The sequence below is a fragment of the Pogoniulus pusillus genome, chromosome 35 (assembly GCF_015220805.1).
Source record: "Pogoniulus pusillus isolate bPogPus1 chromosome 35, bPogPus1.pri, whole genome shotgun sequence".
Lineage (NCBI taxonomy): Eukaryota > Metazoa > Chordata > Aves > Piciformes > Lybiidae > Pogoniulus > Pogoniulus pusillus.
Genome location: NC_087298.1, coordinates 11,466,608 through 11,492,262, shown reverse-complemented (window position 1 = coordinate 11,492,262; position 25,655 = coordinate 11,466,608). Strand labels below are relative to the sequence as shown.

The window sequence follows — 25,655 nt, the reverse complement described above, 5'->3', positions numbered from 1 at the left end:
ATGGGTGAGGGGAGCTGGGCACGGGGAGCTGCTGTGGTACCCAGGGGATGGGGATGTGGGGAGAGGTGCCAGCCCCACGCGTGCTTTGCTTTCTGATGTGCTGGAGTAGCCATGGGCTGGCTGCCAGTGACCTGCCTGTGACCTCCCCTGCCTTAAGGAGTCAGGAGCTTTTGAAAGGAAGGACTGTGCTGGCAGGTCAAGTGCCTGTTTCCCCTGGCTAGGGATCCACTGCCTCCTTGGAAGGGCTCCATCCATCACTTTGGCCCGTGGGGCATTTCTGGAGGTCCTGCAGAGAAGGGCTGGCTGGGACCCCGTACCCAGGCACACAGTGGCTGCAGAATGAGCTCCTCCCTGTCTTCTGGGACCTGGGATGATGGTGGGGATGCAGCCCTCAGCCCAGCACCCAGCCCTGCTCCCCCTCCCAGCTGCTTCGGTCACCACCACCCAGAGAGCCAGGAAGCACCTCCCTGCTGTGCCAGAGCCCAGGAGCAGAGCCCAGAGCCAGGAGGGGGTTCTGGGGATTCCTCTTGGGTCACCTGCATGGCACTCAGCCACAGGTGATGTGGTGGCCAGGGACTGTTTTCTGTCAACATCCTGAGAGCTGATGTGAAGTCAGAGCCTGGGGACAGGGGTAGCCAGACCCTGAGGACAGGGTTGGCCAGACACTGAGGACAAGGATGGCCAGACCCTGGGGACAGAGATGGCCAAACCCTGTGGAGAAGGATGGCCAGAGCCTAGGGGCAGGGATGGCCAGAGTCTGGGGACAGAGTTGGCCAGACCTTGGGGACAGGGATAGCCAGACCCTGGTGACAGAGACGGCCAAACCCTGGGGACAGAGGTGGCCAAAACCTGCTGGGACATCACTGGTCAGACCTTTGGGGTAGGCATAGCCAGGCCCTGGGGACAGAGATGTACAAACCCTAGAAACAGGAATGACCAGACCCCGAGGACAGGGATGGACAGACCACAGGGACAGGGTTCCTGTCCCCTGCCATGACCACAGTCACACCTGCCAGGGCCAGCAGTGCCAGCACACAGGCTCAGCAGTGGAACCTGGCTGGAGCACAGGGTCTGTCCCCTATGGGACAGGACACCCATGGCTGGCAGTGTCCCAGTCCTGGAGCCAGTCTCCATTTTTGCCCCTTCCTCTCCTGCTGGTTGGATGTTTGGAGCAGCAATGGGATTCTGTGTGCAGTGTTGGGACTTTGGGTGCAGGAATGGGATGCTGGGAGTGTGATGGGAGTCTGGGTGAAGTGATGTGACTCTGGGTGCAATGATGGGACTTTGGGTGCAGGAGTGGGATGCTGGGAGCTGTGATGGGACTTTGGGTACAATAATGTGACTCTGGGTGCAATGATGGGACTTTGGGTGCAGGAGTGGGATGATGGGAGCTGTGTTGGGTCTTTGGGTGCAGTGATGGTGACTCTGGGTACAGTGTTGGGACTTTGGGTGCAGTAATGTGACTCTAGGTGCAATGATGGGACTTTGGGTGCAGTAATGTGGCTCTGGGTGCAATGATGGGACTTTGGGTGCAGGAGTGGGATGCTGGGAGCTGTGATGGGACTTTGGGTGCAATAATGTGACTCTGGGTGCAATGATGGGACTTTGGGTGCAGGAGTGGGATGCTGGGAGCTGTGATGGGTCTTTGGGTGCAGTGATGTGACTGTGGGTGCAGAATTGGGATGCTAGGAGCTGTGATGGCACCCTGGGTGCAGCAGTGGGATGTGCACTGCATGGCTTTGTAAGAGGAGCATCTCTGCCTTGCTGGACCTTTGCCTTCTGGTGCTAGGTTTTCCCTGGTGGATCTCCAGGGAGCATTCCTGGGGCTGGGCTTGCTCTGGGTTCAGCAAGCACCTTTCCCACCCTGTAACATTCATATCCTAAGGGCTCCAGAGTCCTGTGGAGAGAGCTGACCCCATGCAGGTGCCTGGAGACAGCGTTTCCCAGAACTGAGTTAACTTTGGGGTCTATGGCAAAAAGCAGTGGCTCCCCCCGCCCCAAAGAGCCCCTGGCCATGCAGCCATGCTGGGGCCTCCCCCTCTCTGGCCCTGTGTTTTGCTGGTGTAAACTGGGAGGTCCTGATGGGTGTTGGGGTGAGTGCTGGTAAATGCTGGGGCCCCTGCCCATGCTGCCTTCCGTCAGCCTCTCCCCACAGCCAGCCCCTTCCTCACTCGGGATTGTTTTGCAAGCAGCGTGACAGGATGGGGAGGAAATGTGCCAGGAATGGCTCCATGTCTCCTCTCGGGAGAATCAGAGGCTATTTTTAACCCCCCCTTCCCGCCTCCCCCCACCCCCTCCCCCTCCTCCTGCTCCCCAGGGACCGTGGAGCTGCTGGGGCATGGACAGACACAGCCCATTCCTGCTGCTGCTGTTGCTGCTGCCTGCTGAGAGCTGCTCCTTGCTCCCTGGGCAGCTTCAGACACATTCCCTCCTCCTCAGCACACACAGCCTTGCCCAGCACACGCTGTGTGCCCTGGCTGGATGCACAAAGCACAAGTGCAGATGCACAGAGGTGGTCCCACCACCGAGCTGCACTAAATCTGTCATCAGCCTGATTTATCCTGCAGCGTGGAGGGCATCTGTCTGCTGCCATGGTGGGCATGGTGCCCACCGTGCCTCAGCTGAAGCAGTGATGCTGCTTAAAGCTGGGCTACAGCAGATAAGAGAGGTGGAGGAGGGCAGGGATTTTAGGATCATAGAATGGTTTGAGTTGGAAGGAACCTTCAAGATCATTCAGCTGCAAACTCCCTGCCTTGGGCAGGGACACCTCTCACTGGCACAGGCTGTGCAAAGTCCTGTGTCTCATCCAGCCTGGTGTTAAACACTTCCAGGGGTGAGGTGTGCAGAGCTTCCCTGGGCAATGATTGCCTTTCAGAGTGTGAATGCTCTCAGCCCCTCTGTAGATAACCCCAGCAGAAGGTGGTTAGGAAGGTGGAGGCTGCACTGGGAATCGGGAGGGCAGGTTGCAAGCAGCCTCTTGGCAGAGCAGGGAGTGGAGGCTGCTGAGAGGTCAGAACCTGCCCTAGGTGGGAGTCTCAACTCTGGTTCTCTCTTTTCCTCTCTTTCAGATTTCTCCAGCCAAGTGAATTCCACATCCTTGAACTCTCCTACGAGCAGGGGGCCCATGGCCACCCCCTCCCTCCACCCACCCCTCGGGCCTGGCATCGGCTCCTCGCTGGGCTCCCCAGGCCAGCTCCACTCGCCCATCAGCACCCTGAGCTCGCCCATCAATGGCATGGGACCTCCCTTCTCCGTCATCAGCTCCCCCATGGGCCCACACTCAATGTCTGTCCCCTCCACCCCCAGCCTGGGATTCGGCACCAGCAGCCCACAGGTAAGGGGGGAGGTGGTGGGGATGTTACTGCTGCCTGTTTGGCCACAGGGAAGCCACTTCCGTGGGGTTCCTGAGCCAGAATCAGCTCTGGTCTCTCTGCTCAAAGGCTTAGCTCACAGGAGGCAAGCTCATAGAGTCACAGAATGGTTTTAGGTTGGAAGAGAACTCAAAGCTCAGCCAGTTCCAACCCCCCTGCTGTAGGCAGGGACATCTCCCGCTAGAACAGGTCCCTCAAGGACTCATCCAGCCTGGTCCTGAACACCTCCAGGGAGGTTGTGGAGCACAGAAGCACAGAATGTGATCAAAGATCCACTCTGTCCCCAGCCTGCAGTGCTGCTTGGGGTTGTTGTGGCCAAAGTGCAGAACCCTGCCCTTGGCCTTGTTCAGTCTCATCCCCTTGGCCTCTGCCCACCCATGCAGCCTGGCCAGGTCCCTCTGCAGGGCTCTGCTACCCTCCAGCAGCTCCACAGCTGCTCCTAGCTTGGTGTCATCTGCAAACCTCACTGCTGCTGGACTCAATCCCCTGCTCCAGATCATCAGTAAGGATATTGAACAGGACAGTGCCCAGCACTGCTGCCAGCTGGCTGTGGCACCATTCACCACCACTCTCTGGGCCCAGTGCCTCTGGTGCCAGCTTGTGGTCCCTGTGGCACACACCGAGGGGTGCCCTGGGGTGGCTTTTCTCTGGCAGGGGAAGGGCTGATGTTCTCTGGCTGAAGATTATGTAGAACAACAAAAAAAGGCTCCCACTAGGGAGAGATAAGCTGGGGTTAAAAATAGCAGGCTTGGGGCTCTCTGGCCAGCCCCTGCCACCTGTTGCTGGCTGCTCCTAGGGTATGTTTAGTAAAAGGGCAGCTTAAGGAATTGGCCACCACCTGCCACTGGCTGGGGCTTTATTTATTCCCAGCCCTCCCTGGAAGTCCAGCACCTGCCAGCACCTTTATTTTTAAATATTGGCCTGATTTATTTCCAGAGATAACAGAGTTTGGCTTCTTTTTTATGGTCTTATCTACCCAGGGGCTGAGGAGGGCTGGGCTGGGCTAGTTCCCATCCCTAGGCACCCCTCAAGCAACATCTTCAGGCCCCAGCATGTCCATGATGGCCAGAGAGGTGGCAGCTTGCTTTGTGTTCTGGTGGGCTTTGTCCATCCAGGATGCACTCCATGATCCTCATAGCTGTGTGGGAACCTGCAGCCTGATGCTGCTGGGTCCTGCTCCCTGGTGCTGGAGATGAGGGGAGTGGATATGTGACCACCTCCCATCCCATGACCCCCACAGATGTGTGAGGACCTGCATCTTGGTGCTGCTGGTCCAGCTGGGTTCTGCTGCCTGCTGCCAGAGATTAGAGAGGTGAATGTGTCACCTCCTCCCATCCCATGATCCCTATAGCTGCATGGTGACCTGCATCCTGGTGCTGCTGGGTCCACCTAGGTCCCATTCCCAGGTTCTGCTGGGTCCAGCTGAGTCCTGTTCCTTGGTGCTGGAGGTGATGAGTGTGGACATGCCACCACCTCCCATCCCATGACCCCCATGGCTGCATGGTGACCTGCATCCTGGTGCTGCTGGGTCCACCCAGGTCCTACTGCCTGGTGCTGGAGATGAGGGGGGTGGATGTGCCACCACCTCCCATCCCATGGCCAAGGCAGAGAGAACTGAGAGAGCCCCTGGGAATGAGCAGGCAGAGTGGAATTAGCCATGAGAGCACCAGAGTGGTGGGGAAGGAGTGGGAAGGGGGCATGTGAAGCAACACAGGGGTGAGCCACAAGCAGGGGAGGAAATGGGGAAGGGGTGATGCCTGCCCCTCCCCACCCCCCTTCCAGGAGGGCTTTGCTGCATAGGAGCCAAGGGAACTGAAATAAAATGCAGCCATGGGGCAGAAAGGGGAATTGAGAGCATGGTCAGATGGTGCTGAGGAAGGAGCTGGCAGCTCCAACCCTCTCATCCCTCTGCTCAGGGACTTGTCTTAAGTGGTTTTCCTGGAGGTGACAGTTAGGAGGTCTTCAGCCTAATGGCTCCTGCCATCTGCTCCCTGTCTGGGCGCATTAGGTCCTTGTCCTCACCCCTGCAGAGGTGCCTACCTAGGCTCGCCGAGGAGCATGGCAGGAGGAGGAGGAGGAGGAGGGAGGGAGGCAGCAGGGCTGATGCTCAGAGGGGAGCACAGCCCCCACCCTTGGCACTGCACCGGGCGGCAAAGCTCAGGGGGTAATGAGGCGTGTGGCCCCCGTGGCCGGGCAGGGCTGGCACTGATGGAAGGTGCTTTGAGTCAGCTGGCAGATGCCACTTGCCATCAGAGCATGCCTCATCGCCCCCGGGAAGCCAGCAGAGCAGAAGGGCACGGGGAGTGCGAGGTGTGCTGGGTCCCACGGGCTGGGCCTGCTCAGCCCCCAGCTTCTGCCAGCGCTGGGGTGGGAAGGAGCCAGCAGATTCCCAGAAGCTGGAGCACTGCCCCTCTGCTGTCTGTGGGCCAGCGGAGGTGAGGAGTCAGCAGCTCTTGGTGCCAGCGCTGGAGGATGCTCAGAGCACTCCCACTGCCCTCCCGCTGACACTGCCTGCACTTCCCAGGGCCTTGCATGGTGTCCACAAGCAATCCCCAAATCCCTTCCAAGTCAGATTGGGTGGAACTGCTCTGGTAGGAGAGTTGGACTCCATGATCTCTTTGAGTCCCTTCCAACCCCTCATATCCTGTGATCCCAGCACCCAGGGAGCCCCCAGACCCGCCCCGAGGAGGAGATGTGGTTCTCTGGGTGGTCAAAGGCTTGTTGGCTGAAGAGCAAGACTGGGTTATAAAAGACTGGAGCATGCTGCCCAGGGAAGTGGATCCCTGGGTGCTGGGATCACAGGATATGAGAGGTTGGAAGGGCATCCCTGGAAGTGACATCCCTGGATGCATTTCAAAGCCATCTAGATATAACACTCAAGGATTTGGTGCAGTAGTGGCCATGGTAGAGTTAGGTAATGGTTGGACTTGGTGATCTTAAAGGCCTTTTCCAGCCACAGTGATGCTGGACTGGGCTGGGAGTGAGGTGTGTGTGACAAGAGCTGGCTGAAGGTGGAGGTGGTTTGCAGTGGTGAGTTAAGGTCCCAATCAAACCAGGAGGTTTAACACATATCATGGAATCATAGAATCAGGCAGGTTGGCAGAGAGCTCCAAGCTCACCCAGCCCAACCTAGCACCCAGCCCTGCCCAACCAACCACACCATGGCACTAAGTGCCCCAGCCAGGCTTGGCTTCAACACCTCCAGCCACAAAGACTCCACCACCTCCCTGGGCAGCCCATTCCAATGCCAATCACTCTCTCTGACAACAGCTTCCTAACAACATCCAGCCTAGACCTGCCCTGGCACAGCTTGAGGCTGTGTCCCCTTCTTCTGTCCCTGGCTGCCTGGCAGCAGAGCCCAACCCCACCTGGCTACAGCCTCCCTGCAGGCAGCTGCAGGCAGCAATGAGCTCTGCCCTGAGCCTCCTCTGCTGGAGGCTGCACCCCCCCAGCTCTCTCAGCCTCTCCTCACAGGGCTGTGCTCCAGGCCATTCACCAGCTTTGTCACCCTTTGAGCCCTCTTACCTCTCTGAGCCTGTCTTACCTCTCTGAGCCTGTCTTACCTATCTGAGCCTGTCTTACCTATCTTACCTCTTACCTATCTGAGCCCTCTTAACCCAAAAAGGAGAAAAATAAGGCAAACAGGGGGGAAATGGAGCAGGACTTTCAGTCAGAGCTGAAAGGGAAGGACTTTGGATGTGGCTCCCAGGGCTGCCTTGGCTCAGCCGCCGCAGGCATTGCTGTCAGCAGCTCGGGAGTGCCTGGGGCGAGCGGGGAGAGATCAGAGGCAGGATTAGGTTTTTCCAGAGCTGCTGTCCTCTGTAAGGGTGCCTGAGGGACCTGAGAAGGGCTTGAAGTTGGGAATTGGGGGGTTTTCTTTTGGTAGCAGGAGGAGTAAAGCTTTGCTTGCCAGAAGGGACAGGATAGGGTCCCTGGTGCCACGAGCTGAGCTGGGAAGGCAGAGCAGCTGAGCAGCCCTGGTGTCAGCAGGGAAGCAGAGGTTTGCTTCCTCCCTCCTCCCTGTTTCTTTGCTGGGTTGTCCTGTCCTGAAGCAGAAGTGCTGTGCCAAGGAGGGTGGGGGGTAGAGGGGGCATGGGAGGGCTGCTGCCTCCCTTCTGCCTCCTGCCTGCCTGCACGTGCTGCCAGTTTCGCTCGGTGGCTGCCAGCCAAGAGGGGAAGGGACAGGGCAGGCGCCAGGCTGGTGTGGGAACCGTGGGTGCACGTGGTCCCCCCCGCTGAGGTTTGGGGCTGGTGATGTGTGAGAGGAACCAGTGACTTCCCCCAGCCCAGCCCAGGGCTGACTCAGCTCAGCCTGGGGCATCCTGCTGATGCATGGAGCCATGGAGGGCAAGGGGGACCCCCAACCCTCATGGGCTGGTGCAGAGAGAGGCTGCTCCTGGACTGCTCTGCCCATCGAAGAGGGCAACAAAGCTGGTGAGGGGTCTGGAGGACAACTCTTATGAGGAGCAGCTGAGGGAAGTGAAGTTTAGTCTGGAGAAGAGGAGGCTGAAAGGAGAGCTGGCTCTCTACAGCTACCTGAAAGGAGGTTGGAGTGAGCTGGGACTTGGTCTCTCCTCCCAGAGAACAAGTGATAGGAGAGGAAATGGCCTCACACTGCACCAGGGGAGGTTTAGGTTGGACGTTAGGAACAATTTCTTTGCTGCCAGAGTGCAGGGACATTGGCACAGGCTGCCCAGAGAGGTGGCAGAGTCCCCATCCCTGGAGACGTTCAAGATACCTGTGGCCATGGCACTTGGGGCCATGGTTTGGTAGCCATGGTGGGTCTGGGTTGGTGGTTGGACTGGATGGTCTTAGAGGGCTTTGCCAACCAAACAATTCTCTGAGTCTGTGGTTGCTCCCCTCCTCCAGATTGTCTTGGAAAGCTGCTTGGGTGGATTCTGTGGGCTGCTGGGCCTGGAGGGAGTGGTGGTGAAAGGCTTCAGCAAGCAGCTGATGGCTTCTGCCCGCCCTCCCATGTGGCAGCAATTGGTGACACCATCACCACCTGGGAAACGGTCCCAGGAGCTGTACTGGAAGGAACTGCTGGAGCTGGTGACCCTGGAGCCATGCAGGGATGTGCTGCAGCAGTGCTGACAGCCCCTGCAGCCCTTTTCTCCCCACAGACAGAAGCTCTGTGCCTGGGGACCCACAGATCCCCAGAGAGAGCTGCTGCTGCTGCCTGGGAACCTGCTCATCCCTTCCCTCTCTGCCCTATCACAACCTAAACAAACAGCAGCTGAAGCCCAGGAGGGTATCCCTGGGTGGCACTGGGTTGCTGGCTGCCTTTCCTTCATCAGCTGGCACAGGCAGGGGAGGAAGAGGGAGGCAGATCCATCCCATTTCTCCAGGGTGGGTTTACCTTGTTCTGTTCTGCCGTTGTTAGTCATCAGCCTGCCAAATATTCCCCAGCAGCCTGCAGACTGTGAAGGCAGAGGAGCTGCTGTGCTGCTCTAATTGACAGATCACAAGCCCTGGGACTTCCCTGAATTAATTTGTGACAAGTGCAATTGCTGAGAGTGTCTCTATTAGGAGGAGAGAAACACAACAAACCCAAGCACAAATCCTGTGCATCCAACCTGCTTTTAAGCAGCTGGCAGGGATGGAGGCTCAGAGACAGGCCCTGGCAGGCTGGGCTCCAGAAGGGCAGCCACAGTGCTCACAGCCAGCACTGCATCCATCCTGAGCTGGCCAAGCACAGCTCCTCCATCTGCTCTCAGCCCTCCCAGGCTGGGCAGGGTCGCTGTGAGCTTCTCACCTTTATCAGTCCCTTACCAATCCTACATGTCCACACCTCAGTTTCTCTCTGTGGATTTGGAATAGAATTGGAACAGGCTGCCCAGGGAAGTGGTGGAGTCCCCATTGCTGGCAATGTGTGGATGTGATACTTGGGGACATAGTTTAGTGGTCACAGAATCATAGAATCAGGCAGGTTGGAAGAGAGCTCCAAGCTCAGCCAGCACAACCTAGCACCCAGCCCTGCCCAACCAACCACACCATGGCACTCAGTGCCCCAGCCAGCCTTGGCTTCAACACCTCCAGGCACAAAGACTCCACCACCTCCCTGGGCAGCCCATTCCAATGCCAATCACTCTCTCTGCCAACAACTTCCTCCTAACAGCCAGCCTAGACCTGCCCTGGCACAATTTGAGGCTGTGTCCCCTTCTTCTGTTGCTGGGTGCCTGGCAGCAGAGCCCAACCCCACCTGGCTACAGCCTCCCTGCAGGCAGCTGCAGGCAGCAATGAGCTCTGCCCTGAGCCTCCTCTGCTGCAGGCTGCACCCCCCCAGCTCCCTCAGCCTCTCCTCACAGGGCTGTGCTCCAGGCCCCTCCCCAGCCTTGCTGCCCTTCTCTCAACACCTTCCAGCACCTCAACATCTCTCTTGAATTGAGGAGCCCAGAACTGGACACAGCACTCAAGGTGTGTCCTGAGCAGTGCTGAGCACAGGAGCACAAGAACCTCCCTTGTCCTGCTGCCCACACTGCTCCTGAGCCAGCCCAGGAGCAAGGACAGAGCCAGTCCCCTGTGCACTGCCAGGAGCCACACAGGACTGACATTGGCCACCCCATGAAGGATGTTCCTGCACGACTGAAGGGGAAGATGAGCTCCTCCTGCACTGCCAGCCTCCTGCCCGTGCTCACAAGCCAGCCTGGCTTCAGGCCACCTCAGAATGCAGAGGAAGGAGATGATTTGCAGGCATGGTTGATGAGAGAGCTGCTGGCTGGGAGCAGGCACTCACTCTGGTGACAAGGAGCAGGACACTGTGCCTTAGCTCTGCAATTTACAGACATCCTTTCAGCAGGAGCTCGCCAAAGGAAAGCTTCACAGCAAATAAATAGATCCCAGCTGCAGCAGGGCCTGGCTTTCCACAGCTGCCTCAGCTGGAACGTTTGCCTGCAAGCTCCAGCCTTCCAGCAGCCTGTCCACACACCTCACCTGCCCTCCCTGGTCAGCTTAGTCCCCAGCCTGCTTGGTTCTGTGATTCTGTGATTCCAACCTGGTTAATTCTATGCTTCTGTGATCTGCCAGCAGCTCAGGGCTGCAGCAGCTTTTATGCCAGGGCAGAAGATGAGGTCTCTGGAGTCATGCCCAAATCATCCTCTTGGTTCAGTTTTGTGGATGGATGTTTTAAGTGATACTTGGTCCTTGCTTGGCCTTCCTGCCCCATGTCTGAGTGCTGGGGTAAGCTCTGCTGGTGAGGCTATCTTGGCCCCACATCCTTGTGCCCTGACTCCTCACTGAGCACTCTGCTTCTCTCTTGACAGCTCAACTCACCCATGAACCCTGTCAGCAGCTCAGAAGACATCAAGCCACCCCTAGGGCTCAATGGAGTCCTCAAAGTGCCAGCACACCCCTCAGGAACGATGGCCTCCTTCACCAAGCACATATGTGCCATCTGTGGGGACAGATCTTCAGGTAAGGCTGAAGATTAGAATCCAGGAGGGGCTCACAGCAGGGAGCTTGGACTCTGCTTAGGTGTGGATGCCCTGGGAGAGCATGGGGAGGGTTTCCATGGCTGTCTGCACACAACAAGCACAAGCAGGGACTCTCCACCTGGAGAGAAGCTGCCTAAACCCTTAGGGGAGGAGATGAAAAGTCCCTCACTGACCAATCTTCCCCAGCCCATCTGGTCTGGGGCAGGCTCTGAGCTGAGCCAAGAGATCCCAGGTCTGTGCTCAGCACTGGTGTTAGACCCACAGCCTGTCTGAAGATGAGACATCAGGGAGGTGAAGAAGGTGGATGTTAGGGGTTGGGAGGGACCTCTGAACCATAGAATCATAGAAGGGTTTAGGTTGGAAGAGTTCCCCTTCAGATTGCTGTTCAGAAGCTTGCAGCCCCCTTCAGATACTGGAAGGCCACTCCAAAGTCTCCTGGAAGCCTTCTCCAGGCTGCAGAGAGCCCCAACTCTTGCAACCTGTCCTCATAGCAGAGCTGCTGCAGCCCTCTTTGTGCTGAGAGCGAGCAAAGAGGCGGTGCTGGTGGTGGTGGTGGTGGAAAGGGAAGCTGGTAGCACTTGGAACACTCAGTGAATGCCTTTCACCTCCCCCTGCAGGTAAACATTATGGGGTTTACAGCTGCGAGGGCTGCAAAGGCTTCTTCAAGCGCACGGTGCGGAAGGACCTGACCTACACCTGCCGGGACAACAAGGACTGCTTGATCGACAAGCGCCAGCGCAACCGCTGCCAGTACTGCCGCTACCAGAAGTGTCTTGCCATGGGCATGAAGAGGGAAGGTAAGGCACAGCCTGCCCCAGCACCCCCATCCCTGGCTGCTGCTGAGGGTACCTTGCCTGCCGTCGGTGCCTGACCAAAGGTGCTGCGGATGTCTTTGTGCCTCGCCCCTTTGCGCCGCAGCCAGAGCCTCCTCTGGCCTCCAGAGCCCATGGAGGAAGGTTGGCCAGAGAGGTTGGGGATGCTTCATCCCCAGAACTATTGCAGGGCAGGTGGTTTGGGGCTCTGGGTAACCTGCTCTAGGTTCTGAGGGTGATGAAGGGACTGGAGGCATTGCAGACCTGCCTGGATGTGTTCCTGTGTGCCATGCTCTTGCACTGAGGGCACTGCAGCATGGTGGGGGTCAGAAGGGAGCTCTGGGCATCAGGAGGTATTGCAGACCTGCCTGGATGTGTTCCTGTGTGCCATGCTCTTGCACTGAGGGCACTGCAGCATGGTGGAGGTCAGAAGGGAGCTCTGGGCATCAGGAGGTATTGCAGACCTGCCTGGATGTGTTCCTGTGTGCCATGCTCTTGCACTGAGGGCACCGCAACATGGTGGGGGTCAGAAGGGAGCTCTGGGCATCAGGAGGTATTGCAGACCTGCCTGGACGTGTTCCTGTGTGCCATGCTCTTGCACTGAGGGCACTGCAGCGTGGTGGAGGTCAGAAGGGAGCTCTGGGCATCAGGAGGTATTGCAGACCTGCCTGGACGTGTTCCTGTGTGCCATGCTCTTGCACTGAGGGCACCACAGCATGGGGGGGGTCAGAAGGGAGCTCTGGGCATCAGGAGGTATTGCAGACCTGCCTGGATGTGTTCCTGTGTGCCATGCTCTTGCACTGAGGGCACCGCAACATGGTGGGGGTCAGAAGGGAACTCTGAGCATCATCCAGCTGGATGGAACATCTCTCTTATCAGGAGAGCCTGAGGGAGCTCAGGCTATTGGGAGCTCAGCTGCTTGGAAAAGAGGAGACTGAGAGGGGACCTCAGCAGTGGTTATCAGTGTGTGCAGGTGAGTGGCAGGATGCTGCAGCCAGGGTCTGCTGGGTGATAACCAATGCCAGCACAAGGGGCACTGGGTGGAAGCTGAGGCAGAGGAAGTTTCATTTAGACATGAGGAGGAATTTTCTCCCTGTGAGTATGACAGAGCCTGGCACAGGCTCTCCAAGGGGGTTGTGGAGTTTCCCTGTCCGGAGATGTTCAAACCCTGCCTGTGTGATCTGCTCTAGGTGCTGCTGCTCTGGCATGGGGGGTTGGACTGGATGAGCTTTGGAGGTCCCTTCCAGCCCCTGACATTCTGGGATGCTGTGAATGTCTTTCCTGTGAAACACAGCTGAGAGCCCTGGGGCTGTTTAGTTCTGAGAGGGGAAGGCTGAGAAGGAATCTGATCAACGTCTGTATATATCTGAGGGGTGGGGGTCAAGAGGAAGGTGCCAGGCTCTTTTGGAGAGTGCCTGCTGATGGGACAAGGAACAATGGGTGCAAGCAGGAGCCCAGGAGATTCCACCTCAACATGAGGAGAAACTTCTTCACCGTGTGGCTGCTGGAGGCCTGGAGCAGGCTGCCCAGAGAGGTTGTGGAGTCTTCTTCTCTGGAAGCTTTCCAAACCCACCTGAATGCTTTCCTGTGTGACCTGCCCTGGGTGACCTTACTTTGGCAGGGAGATTGGACTGGATTGTCTCTGGAGGTCCCTTCCAGCTCCTACCATTCTCTGATACTGGTTGCAGGTGTCCTTGCTCACTGCAGAGGGGTTGGACAGGAAGACCTTTACAGGTCACTTCCAACCCCAAATATTCTGTGATTCTGTGAAAGCAGTCCCAGAACAGTCCCTGGGTGATGGATGGCTGCATGTAAGTCAATGAAACAGTGCCCAGAGGCATGAGCCCAGCACTGGGGAGCAGGGATGGGCTATGGAAGCAGAGAGTGCTCCTGAGGTCGTTGACTGCCCTGGAACTTGGTGCTCCCAGTTTGGCACCAGCTGCCACGTGCTGGGAGCAGCGCTGACAACTACCTTGAGCTCTTCCCTTTCTCAAGCAGAGGGCTGAAAGCTGTCGAGGCTGAGTTCAGTGGTGGGTGACAGGAAACCTGGGGAGTTACCATTTTGCTTGTCAGAGTCCACTCCTTGGGCATCAGTGCCAGGCTCTGGCTGCTGTGCCTCAGTAGCGTTCTCTAAGCCGTAGCAATGCTGAGGTTTTTGCTCTCATTGGGGAGGAGAAAGAAGTTCAGTCTCCTGAAAGATCTCTCTCTCTTTACTGGAATTCAAATGTAGGAGCCAAAACTGCCTGGCAGTGCCTCTGTTAAGGGCTCTTTTCAGATGCTGACCGTGTCAGTTCTGAGCTGCTGGCAGAAGAGGCTTTTATCAGGCGTGAGGTGAAAATGACCCCCTTGGTGCTGCTCAGTTCTCTGCTGCCTTCTCCTCTTACATCTTCAGAGCCACACTTGCCTCCCTGACCAGCTGATAAATCCATCCCTCAACCAAGTGGCTGTGGATGATGGTGAGCAGCTCTAGTCTGGGTCTCTTTGGAGAGCACTTAGACTTGTTTGGCTTGTTGATTGAACAGGGCAGTGCTGGAGGGTTGAGCAGACCCAAAATCATAGAGTCAGTCAGGGCTGGAAGGCACCTCAAGGATCATCCTAGCTGCAACCCCACTGCTATGAGCAGGGACACCTCACACTAGATCAGCTTGCTCAGACCCACATCCAGCCTGGCCTTATAAACCTCCAGGGATGAGACTTCCACTACCTCCCTGAGCAACCTGTGCCAGTGTCTTCACCATCCTCACGGTGAAGATCTTCTTCCCAACACCCAGTTTTAATCTACCCAACTTCCAGCTTGGGACAGTTCTTAACAGCAAGCAAGAGCTGTGCACACAAGGAAAGCAGACCAAGGAGTTTGCTGCCCACTTCCCCTTGCAGGCAGGTGTTGAGCCACCCCCAGGAGACTCAGGATTCATCACATGCAATTCTGACTTGAGCACACAACCAACCATCACCTTCCCCACCCACAGCCCACATTTTCCCCCAAACTCAGAGCACCTGGGGGCTGTTGAGTCTCCTCCCACCCCAGGTGGGACCACTTTTCCCTCCCTACCCACTGCCCTATATAATCAGCCCCAGGAAAGGCAGAAGCCTCAAGTTTGCCCATTTGGGCAGAGGGATCCTCATCTCTCATCACACTGGTGAGTGCCCTTGGTGCACACTGGGTGACTGGTGGAGGGGATCTAAAGGCTGGGGGGCCTGGTGGCCCCCCGGCTAGGTAGGAGTAGGCTTGATGGTCACTCTAACATCACCCATGGGTGTTGGGCCTCCTGACTTAGGCTGACCTCTTCTCTGTTCAGCTGCTGCTTTCTCCTCACTTGTGAAACTGTAAAAAGAGCAGAGATGTGGAGGGTCTTCAAATGTCAAAGCCACCTCTGCTCCACGTGTGGAGAGACTGCAGTGGGCTGGAAGGTGAGAGTGGGCACCCAGGGAACCTTCTTGTCCCTGCAGAGCTTAACCCTTAGGTGCTTGGAAATGAAGCTTTCTGCCCCAAGCAAGGAGGGGTTGCACAGGAGGCAGCAGCTCAGCCAAGTGTGACTCTAGGTAGAAACCTAGTTGGAGGGAGCTCATAGTTAGGAGTGGAAGAGATGACTGCATTGGCTTGGGGAGGCAAAGAACAACACCAGGAAAGCTTGAGGTGCTCATTGCCCCTTCCCCATGCTCACCCAAAACAGTTCTCTTGATAGAAGGCTTCTCTGGGACAAAATAAAGATGCTTCTTGAATCTATGGCCACAGAGCAGCTGCAAGATCTCTCCACTCCTTGTCCTCTGCCCTTCCCTTTCTCCTGCCTTCCTTGTCCTGATTGTACCATTTCCAGCTTGGTGGGGAAGAGAAGACCTCTGGTGTGAGAGATGTCTACAAAACACAGAATTAACCAGGTTGGAAAAGACCTCTGAGATCATTGAGTCCAGCCTAGCACCTTCTAATTAACTAACCCAGGGCACTAAGTGCCTCATGCAGCCTCCTCTTAAACACCTCCAGGGATGAGGACTCTTAAGAGGCATGGTGCAGGGTGATGTTTTGTGTGGCATTGCTCTGGATGCTTTGCAGATGGGCAGAGCTATGGAGTGGGCTGGATCTCAGGGGAGGTGTGCAGCAGGAGGAGGAAAGTGATCTGCAGCCACTGGAGACCCAAGTGGCTGAAAAGACGCCAAGAAGGCTCCAAGCAGTACTTGCTTCTCAGGGGAGAGACCCAGATCACAGGCTCACAGAATGTCAGGGGTTGGAAGGGACCCAAAGAGATCATCCAGTCCCATCCCTTTGCCACAGCAGGACCACACAATCCAGCTCAGGGCACACAGGAACACATCCAGACAGGCCTTGAAAAGCTCCAGAGAAAGAGACTCCACAGCCTCTCTGAGCAGACTGTGCCAGGGCTCTGGGACCCTTGCAGGCAAGAAGTTGCCCCTTGTGCTGAGCTGGAACCTGCTGTGCTGCAGCTTCCATCCATTGCTGCTTGTCCTATCCCAGGCAGCAGTGAGCAGAGCCTGTCCTCCCCTCCTGACCCCCAGCCCTCAGATAGTTACAGACATTGATTCAATCTCCTCTCAGTCTTCTCTTCTGCAGACTAAGCAGCCCCAGGGCCCTCAGCCTCTCCTCACCAGGCAGTGCTCCAGTCCCTTCATCATCCTCACTGCCCTCCCTTGGACTCTCTCCAGCAGATCCCTGTCCCTCTTCAGCTGGGGAGCCCAAAGCTGAAGGCAGCGCTCAAGATGAGGTCTCACCAGGGCAGAGGATGTAGGCAGATGTGGAACATCCCCAATACCTCTCACCTCCAGAGCCCTACACCAGCAACTGGAGACTCACTTTGCTCTCAGAGCCCTCCAGCACCTCAGCTGGGCTCTGTAGGGATGGCAGCACCAGCAGCAATGCCCCCAGTGTGCTGCCATCCTACAGGCAGCTACCTGCCTCTTGCCAGCCGCTAGCGGTGATTGCTTGGGCAGCACCATTAAAATTAGAGGCCCATTAATTAATTTCTAAGTGGTGGTGGAATTCCCCAGGGAGCACATACAGTGTGAGGACTCTATTAATTCATCTTGATTAACATTAGCACAGTGAATGCCAAATGAATTCATAACGATCAGCCAATTATTTCAGAGTGTGACAGATGGGATCTTTGTCACTCCACAAGAGCTCTCGAGTGCTGCTTGCTACCAGCTTCTGGTGCTGGCACTGCACCCAGGAGAGGCTCTGGAGCAGGGCAGAAAGCTGGTGCAGGAGGTGTCTGGGTTGTCATCCTCAGGTGGTCCCTCCCCAGGTCCCCAGATAAAGGCTCTCTCTTGTTGTAAACCTGAAAATTCAGTGCGTTGTGGCAGGTCTGGAGGTGTCCCTCTGCTGTGGCAGGTCTGGAGGTGTCCCTCTGCTGTGGCAGGTCTGGAGGTGTCCCTCTGCTGTGGCAGGCAGGTCTGGAGGTGTCCCTCTGCTGTGGCAGGCAGGTCTGGAGGTGTCCCTCTGCTGTGGCAGGCAGGTCTGGAGGTGTCCCTCTGCTGTGGCAGGCAGGTCTGGAGGTGTCCCTCTGCTGTGGCAGGCAGGTCTGGAGGTGTCCCTCTGCTGTGGCAGGCAGGTCTGGAGGTGTCCCTCTGCTGTGGCAGGCAGGTCTGGAGGTGTCCCTCTGCTGTGGCAGGCAGGTCTGGAGGTGTCCCCCTCCTGTGGCAGGCAGGTCTGGAGGTGTCCCCCTCCTGTGGCAGGCAGGTCTGGAGGTGTCCCCCTCCTGTGGCAGGCAGGTCTGGAGGTGTCCCCCTCCTGTGGCAGGCAGGTCTGGAGGTGTCCCCCTCCTGTGGCAGGCAGGTCTGGAGGTGTCCCCCTCCTGTGGCAGGCAGGTCTGGAGGTGTCCCCCTCCTGTGGCAGGCAGGTCTGGAGGTGTCCCCCTCCTGTGGCAGGCAGGTCTGGAGGTGTCCCCCTCCTGTGGCAGGCAGGTCTGGAGGTGTCCCCCTCCTGTGGCAGGCAGGTCTGGAGGTGTCCCCCTCCTGTGGCAGGCAGGTCTGGAGGTGTCCCCCTCCTGTGGCAGGCAGGTCTGGAGGTGTCCCCCTCCTGTGGCTGGTCTGGAGGTGTCCCCCTCCTGTGGCTGGTCTGGAGGTGTCCCCCTCCTGTGACTGGTCTGGAGGTGTCTTATTGTTGTCCTAGACCTGGAAGTGAGGTTGGATCTTGCTGAACTTTGATTCTTGAGCAGCTCTTGAGTTTCTCCTGTGTTATCCACCTGATTTGGGAAAATGAAGGTCTCCTTCCCAATGAATCCATCCCAGCTCACTGCTGCTGCCCACCCACATTGCCAGCCAGGAGCTTTATCCTTGTCCTTATAGAATCACAGAATCAGGCAGGTTGGAAGAGAGCTCCAAGCTCAACCAGCACAACCTAGCACCCAGCCCTGCCCAACCAACCAGACCATGGCACTAAGTGCCCCAGCCAGGCTTGGCTGCAACACCTCCAGGGACAGCAACTCCACCACCTCCCTGGGCAGCCCATTCCAATGCCAATCACTCTCTCTGACAACAACTTCCTAACAACATCCAGCCTAGACCTGCCCTGCCACAACTTGAGACTGGAACTGGATGAGCTTTGAGCTCCCTTCCAACCTAAGCTTTTCTCGGTCCTGTGGAAGCAAACCCCCCCGGGTTTGGGGGTGAATGCAGCTGGGCTGCAGTGCTGCTGGTGTCCCGGGGGGGGGGTCAGCAGTGTCCCTGCCCTGGCAGCACATCGCTGTGTGGCGTGAGGAGGTCCTGGCCCCAGCGCTGCTGGCAGCCGGGGCAGCTCGCAGAGCGAGCAGGAAATTCCACCAGGAGCCCTTTCTCATGCTCCCTTGGCTGGCTCGCAGGGAGCAGCCCTTGGGAACGCAGCAGCCCTGGCCCCGCTCTGCCTCCTGCCTCCCCGGCCCCCGGCGCTGCCTCCGGGCGTCAGCGGCTCCCTGCCTGAGCCGGGCTGGCTCCAGGGGACCTGCATCTCCTCTGTGGTGTCCTGGCAGAGAGGCTGTGGGCACAAGCTGCAACCCAGGAGCTTCCACTTCAGCCTGAGGAGAGTCTTCTCTGCTGTCAGGGTGGCAGAGACATGGAGCAGGCTGCCCAGAGAGGTGTCTACAACTACCTGAGGGGAGGTTGTGGCCAGGAGGAGGTTGCTCTCTTCTCTCAGGTGGCCAGCACCAGAACAAGAGGACACAGCCTCAGGCTGTGCCAGGGGAGATTTAGGCTGGAGGTGAGGAGAAAGTTCTTCCCTGAGAGAGTCATTGGACACTGGAATGGGCTGCCCGGGGAGGTGGTGGAGTCGCCGTCCCTGGAGCTGTTCAAGGCAGGACTGGACGTGGCACTTGGTGCCATGGTCTGGCCTTGAGCTCTGTGCTAAAGGGTTGGACTTGATGATCTGTGAGGTCTCTTCCAGCCCTGATGATACTGTGATACTGTTGTGGAGTCTCCTTCTCTGTAGGTTTTCAAGCCCCATCTGGATGTGTGACCTGCCCTGGGTGACTTTGCTCTGGCAGGGGGGTTGGATCTGATCTTCTACTGTGTGCAGTTCTGCAGCCCCCAGCACAAGCAGGACATGGAAGTGTTGGAGCCAGTCCAGAGGAGGCCACCAAGATGCTGAGAGGGCTGCAGCAGCTCTGCTGTGAGCACAGGCTGAGAGAGTTGGGGCTGTGCAGCCTGGAGAAGAGAAGGCTTGGAGGAGACCTTGGAGTGGCCTTGCAGGATCTGAAGGGGGCTCCAGGAAGGCTGGGGAGGGACTACTGGCAAGGGCTTGGAATGGCAGGAGGAGGAGAAATGGGTTTGAAGTGGCAGAGGGGAGATTGAAAGTGGATGTTAGGAAAAAGTTGTTTGCAGTGAGGGTGGTGAGAGACTGTCATAGGTTGAGGGTGGTGAGACTCTGGCACATGTTGAGGGTGCTGAGACACTGGCACAGGTTGAGGGTGCTGAGACACTGGCACAGGTTGCCCAGGGAGGTTGTGGAGCACAGAAGCACAGAATGTGATCTTTGACTCAGTGATCCCCTTGGGTCCCTTCCAACCCCTAACATCCTGTGAGCCTGTGGTCCTCCAAGTCCTCCCCAGAGCCTCAGGACCATCTTGCTGGGAAGCTCCTTCCTGCACCTCAGCTGCCCACACTGGTTGCTTTGGGCATCTGACCTAGGTTGGTTGCTCACTTTGCAGTGGATTCAGACCTGCATATGAAGCCTTCAGATACTGCACCATGAAGGCAAGGTGGCCAGTGTTGGGGTGCACACCAGCAGGGGATGGAGCTGGCATTTTTGCACATCATCCCTTGGACCTGGGCAGCTGAGGCTCAGCTGCAATCCACAGGACAAAAACCTTCAAGGCAAAAGAGGCCACCGAGAACTGGCCCTGGCAACCTTGGGCTCCACACCTTGTTGTACCATGGCCTGGGGAGGTGCAGATGGGCTGGAGAAGCTGGAGATGAGAGATGACAGCAAGCAGCCTTAGGCAAGTACAGGCCAAATCAAGCAGAATAACCCAAGAGCTTCTTCATCAGGTGCCATGGAAAACACAGGCTTCTGTCCTTGGCTCTGCTGAGACATCGCTGGCGGAGGTGGGGCTGCCTCTCACAGCTCTGACTACAACATCTATCTTTTCTTTTCTCTTCTCCCCCCCCACTCTCCTCAAGTGGATTTACAAGGTTTAAAATGTTTCCCTTCTGTTAAGAAAATCAGCCCAGAAAAAAACAAACCTCTGGGCCATGCAAAGTCTCCTTGAAGCAAACCAGAAGCATTGGCACAGCCTTCGAGGCAGAGAGGAGAGCATGGGGAAGATGATCTCAGCTTGGGGATGCTCTGCCTGGCAGGAGAATGATTTCTGGGTTGCAGCAAGCTCACCTCCTGCATCTGAGCTGATCAAATGCTCTGCCACCCTCATGACTAAAAAACAAACCCCTTAGCAGTGGTGGGAACAGCATGGTCCAAAGAGCAGATTGCATCTAACACCTTGTGGGCTGAGTGGAGAGGTGGAACAGGACAAGGCCATGGGCTGCTCTTGTTGGTTTGTCTGGATGAAACCATCTGCTGAGGCAATAATTGAGTGTGATGGGAGATGGGAGGGTCATGGTGGTCTTGCAGAACCCTTGCCAGCCCTTCTCTCCCCTTGGTGAGCAGCAGTGGGGATGTCTTCTCCAGCTCTTCACCTCCTTACTGCCATCTCATTGCAGGAAAGGTGAAGAGTCCCCACCTGAGGTTTGGAAAGGCTCTCATAGGTGACACTCACAAGTGCCTTTTTATCACAGGCACTCTGGAGTTTCATCCTCTTCCCAAAGTCCCCTTGGACAGAAACTCCATACCCACCCATCTAGCAGAAGGGCAGCAGAGGGCATCAATGATGGGCAAGAGAAGGGAGACAGCAGCAGAACCAAGCCCCTTGAGTTGGAACCAATTGCTCCTCTGTGCCCTGTGCTCAGCCCATGTGTAAGACAGGAGGGAGAAGCATCATCCTGTGGCCTCCCTGGACCTGAGAATACTTCTCCTTTTCTCTTTTCTTTTTTTGGGCTACACATTGGCTGTGCCCCCAGGGGAGGACCTGGGTTGGAGGAGCAGCCACAGAACCCCTCTGGTTTTGTGTCTTTAGCCCATTGGAGAGAAAAACCCAACAGAAGCAACCAGACCCAAATGCTCTAATGATGTCTGTCTGTAAATTTTCCTGTATTCCAGGGATGGAACAGCATCCATCCTGGCACACAAGACTTCTGGGAAGCCAAGAGGAACAAGGTATTCCCATTTCCCTGTCACCAGGCCAGCTGCCATGCAGCTGCCACCTTTGTAATTCTCTCTCTTTTGGTTTAGTTTTTGGTTGTTGGGTTGTTGGTTTTTTTTTTCCCCCCTTCTTATTAAAACCTCCACCAAAGCCACAAGGAAACTCAGCTCCCAAATCAAACACTCTCTGTGAAAAGGCTTTGGGGTTTTGTGGCCACCTCCACCATGGCTTATTGGACTGATCCCCAGTGGGTGTAAGGGAGTGGACTCCAGGGATAAGATCTGAGGTCTTTATCATAGAATCCATTGGGTTAGAAGGGACCTTCAAAGCTCATCCCTGCAGTCAGCAAGGATATGCTGAACTATATCACATTGCTCAGAGCCCTATCAATCCTGGGTGTCTCCAGGGATGGTTCTTCTACTACCTGGGCAACCTGCTCCAGTGTCCCACCACCCTCATAGCAAAGAGCTTGTTCCTAGTGCCCAGTTTCTGGTGAGTGTTCTTCTTACTCCTCAAACTCAGCTCCCAAATCATACACTCTCTGTAAAAAGGCTTTGGGGTTTTTTTGACCACCTCCACCCTGGCTTATTTGACTGATCCTCAGTGAGTGTAGGGGAGTGGACTCCAGGGATAAGATCTGAGGTCTTTATCATAGAATCCATTGGGTTAGAAGGGACCTTCAAAGCTCATCCCTGCAGTCAGCAGGGATGTGCCCAACTAGGTCATGTTGCTCCATCAAGCCTGGATGTCTCCAGGGATGGTGCTTCCACCATCTCTGTGGGCAACCTGCTCCAGTGTCCCACCACCCTCATAGCAAAGTTCTTGTTCCTAGTGTCCAGTTTCTGGTGAGTGTTCTCCTAACTGCTGAAGTTTTCCCTTCACACAAAGGTCCCAGCTGATTTATTCAGGTCCTTGCTCCTTCTTTCCTTCCCACTACCCCACCTGCTCTTTTCTCCTAGAAACAAGAAACACAGTCCCCATTCTTTGCTGAAATGGCCACGTGTCCCTCAGCAGCTCTGCTAAGAAGGAGCAGCAGCTTGTCAGGTCCTCAGCAGGGCTGGGCAAATCCTAACTGAAGCAAACTGTAGGTGTCTACCACCTGGCTTCTGGCAGTGGAGATCAGAGACCTGGAGGAGTCTGCTAAGAAGCTCTTAGAGACTTTCCTAGAATGGAATTCATAGAATCAGGCAGGTTGGAAGAGAGCTCCAAGCTCTTTGATCCCATTCTGTGCTTCTGTGCTCCACAACCTCCCTGGGCAACCTGTGCCAGTGTCTCACCACCCTCACTGCAAACAACTTCTTCCTAACATCCACTTTCAACCTCCCCTCTGCCACTTCAAACCCATTCCTCCTCCTCCTGGCGTTCCAAGCCTTTGTCAATAGTCCCTCCCCAGCCCTCCTGGAGCCCCCTTCACATCCTGCAAGGCCACTCCAAGGTCTCCTCCAAGCCTTCTCTTCTCCAGGCTGCACAGCCCCAACTCTCTCAGCCTGTGCTCACAGCAGAGCTGCTGCAGCCCTCTCAGCATCTTGGTGGCCTCCTCTGGGCTGGCTCCAACACTTCCATGTCCTGCTTGTGTTGGGGGCTCCAGAACTGCACCCAGGACTGCAGGTGGGGTCTGATGAGTAGGAGTAGCAGAGCAGATAATGTTCTCTGAGTACTCAGGCCAGTTCTGGCCTCCCCAGTTCTAGAGGAGCAGGGAACTGCTGGAAAGAGTGAAGTGAAGGCTACAAAGATGCTGAGGAGCCTGGAGCATCTCTGTAGTGAGCAAAGGCTCAGAGCCTGCAGAAGAGCAGCCCCAGAGGGGCTCTGCTGAAGAGCTAAAGGGTGGGGGGCAAGAAAATGGGGCCAGACTCTTGTCAGTGGTGCCCAGGGACAGGACAAGAGGCAGTGGGCACAAACTGGAACTCAGGAGGGTTCCACCTGTTGGAAATGAGGAAAAATTTCCTTTGCTTCAAGAGTGGTGAGAGATTGGCACAGGCTGCCCAGGGAGCTGGTGGAGTCCCTGTCCCTGGAGGTGTTTCCATGAGGAAAAACTTGTTTGGTTTGAGGGTGCAGGAGGCCTGGAGGAGGCTGCCCAGAGGGGTTGTGGAGTCTCCTTGTGTGGAGAGCTTCCAGACCCAGCTGGGCATTGTGCCCCTGGGCAGGCTGCTGCTGTGGGTGCCCTGCTTCAGCACAGGGTTTGTTCTGGCTCATCTCCAGAGGTCCCTTCCACCCCTCCCCTTCTGTGTGTTTTGGACTAACAAAGCTTCCTGGAAGAGTGGTCCCAGTGGTGGGGGTGGTTGATCTCAGAGCAAGCAGCCACACTTTGCACCTTTATCCTTGGCACCTGCTGTGGCTTTGCATCAGGCCTTTGGCATTTGAGTCACTTTCTAAGATCCCATTTGTCCAGGGCTCTGCTTTTCTCTTTGGCTTTTCTCTTCTTTAGGAGGTGTTTTATCTCTCCTAATGCTCCCAAAGGAGCAGTGATGCATCTGGGCTGTTGAAGAAGGGTTGGCATTAAGCAACAATTTTGGGGTATTATTTTTGATGATTGAAAGAGTGGAGTGGAAGGGGGAGGGAAGATTTAAAGAGGATTTTATGTTGGCTTGAAGAAGTGAAGGGAAGATTCAGCACCAGGTGGACAAAAGCCACCAGCCAAATCTGAGGACTGACAGCAGAACTCTCCCTGGCTCTGGCAGACCAAGCAGAAAAGGTTGGCCTGGTCCTGTGGAGCTTCTGCAGCCTGGAAACTTGAGAGCAGTTTGCAACAACAACCAACCCAAACCATCTTGGTTTTAGAGCCTGAGCACTGTTGAGGTGGAGCAAACACTGAGGCTGTTGCAGGAGGGGAGGGTAAGTGGTGGAAACCAGCCCCAGAGCTGGGTTAATGGCATCAGTGTCTATGGAGGACTCAGAGAATCAGGCAGGTTGGCAGAGAGCTCCAAGCTCAGCCAGCACAACCTAGCACCCAGCCCTGCCCAACCAACCAGACCATGGCACTAAGTGCCCCAGCCAGGCTTGGCTTCAACATCTCCAGCCACAGCCACTCCACCACCTCCCTGGGCAGCCCATTCCAATGCCAATCACTCTCTCTGACAACAACTTCCTGACAACATCCAGCTTAGACCTGCCCTGGCACAACTTGAGGCTGTGTCCCCTTCTTCTGTTGCTGGCTGCCTGGCAGCAGAGCCCAACCCCACCTGGCTACAGCCTCCCTGTCTTTCATGAGCAGTGATGGAAACTCACTGAGAGTGAGGTGAGAGGAGACCTCATCACCTTCTACAACTACCTTAAAGGAGGTTGAGTTGAGGGCCAGTCTCTTATGTGCAGCAAGTGACAGGACAAGAAGGGCAGCAAAGTTGATGAAGGATCTGGTGAGGAGCAGCTGAAGGAGCTGAGGTTGTTTAGCCTGGAGAAGAAGAGGCTGAGGGGAGACAGCTCCCTGAAAGGTTGGAGTGAGGTGAGGGTGGATCTCTTCTCCCTAGTATGAGATGATAGGAGAGGACATGGCCTGAAATTGTGCCAGGGAAGGGTTAGGTTGGAAATTAGGAACAATTCCTTTGCTTCAAGAGTGGTCAGGGATTGGCACAGGCTGCCCAGGGAGGTGGCAGAGTGCCCATCCCTGGAGGGGCTCAAGAAACCTGTGGCCATGGTGCTCTGGGACATGGTTTAGTGGTGGTGGCTCAGCAGTAGTGGTGGGACTGTGAGTGGTTGGACTTGATGATCTCAAAGGTCTCCTCCAAGCTCAACATTTGTGTGGTTCTATGGCTCCAACTCCTGCTGTTTGGGCTGTTCTCAGCCAGCCTGGGCTGCTGAAACATCCTGTGGGAAAACAGTGGAAGAGGTTGTGATTTTTTTAGGGTATGGCTGAGAAAGTCAGGGGTGTAGCTGCCTGCACACAGCTGCTTTCCAGGTGTGGGGGAAAACCTGCTGCTGGTTTCAAAGGAGGCTGATGAATAGCAACGTTAGCATCTAATAGCTGCTTTTCATCTGGGTCCCGCTCAGACCTTAACTCATCAGCATGTGACATGCTTCTGGCATGGTTACTCCTGCCACACAGGCTTTGGGACAGGTCTCTCCTGTCTGTTCAGAAGTTGCCCACAGACAAAGACAGGATGGGTGGTTTGCATAGAGTGTCTGCAGGCACATCCCTGCCCCAGCTCCTGTCCCACGGTACCACCCTTCTGCCCTGCAGCCTCCAGCATCGCTGCTGGAGCAGGGGACCAGATGACCTCTGTTGATGTTCAGCATTAAAGAGCCCCAGAAGGTGGTTGAACTTTGGGCTGACTGCTTCAAAGTGACTCAAGTTCTCTTTTCTTTCTGTTGTCTCTTCTCACCCATTCATTTCCTTCTCCCCTGGTGCTGCCTCCTTTGCTTTTC

General features: G+C 56.2%; 1 protein-coding gene across 2 annotated transcripts in view; it reads left to right on the top strand.

Annotated features, from left to right (window-relative positions):
- RXRA (retinoid X receptor alpha) overlaps positions 1 to 25,655 on the top strand; it is a 157,413-nt gene that overhangs the window by 106,546 nt on the left and 25,212 nt on the right. For both annotated transcript variants that reach the window (XM_064171014.1, XM_064171015.1), the window contains exons 2-4: positions 3,069 to 3,334; positions 10,634 to 10,784; positions 11,422 to 11,601. In XM_064171014.1, coding sequence (XP_064027084.1) covers positions 3,069 to 3,334; positions 10,634 to 10,784; positions 11,422 to 11,601 — 597 coding nt within the window. The remainder of the gene's footprint in view (positions 1 to 3,068; positions 3,335 to 10,633; positions 10,785 to 11,421; positions 11,602 to 25,655) is intronic.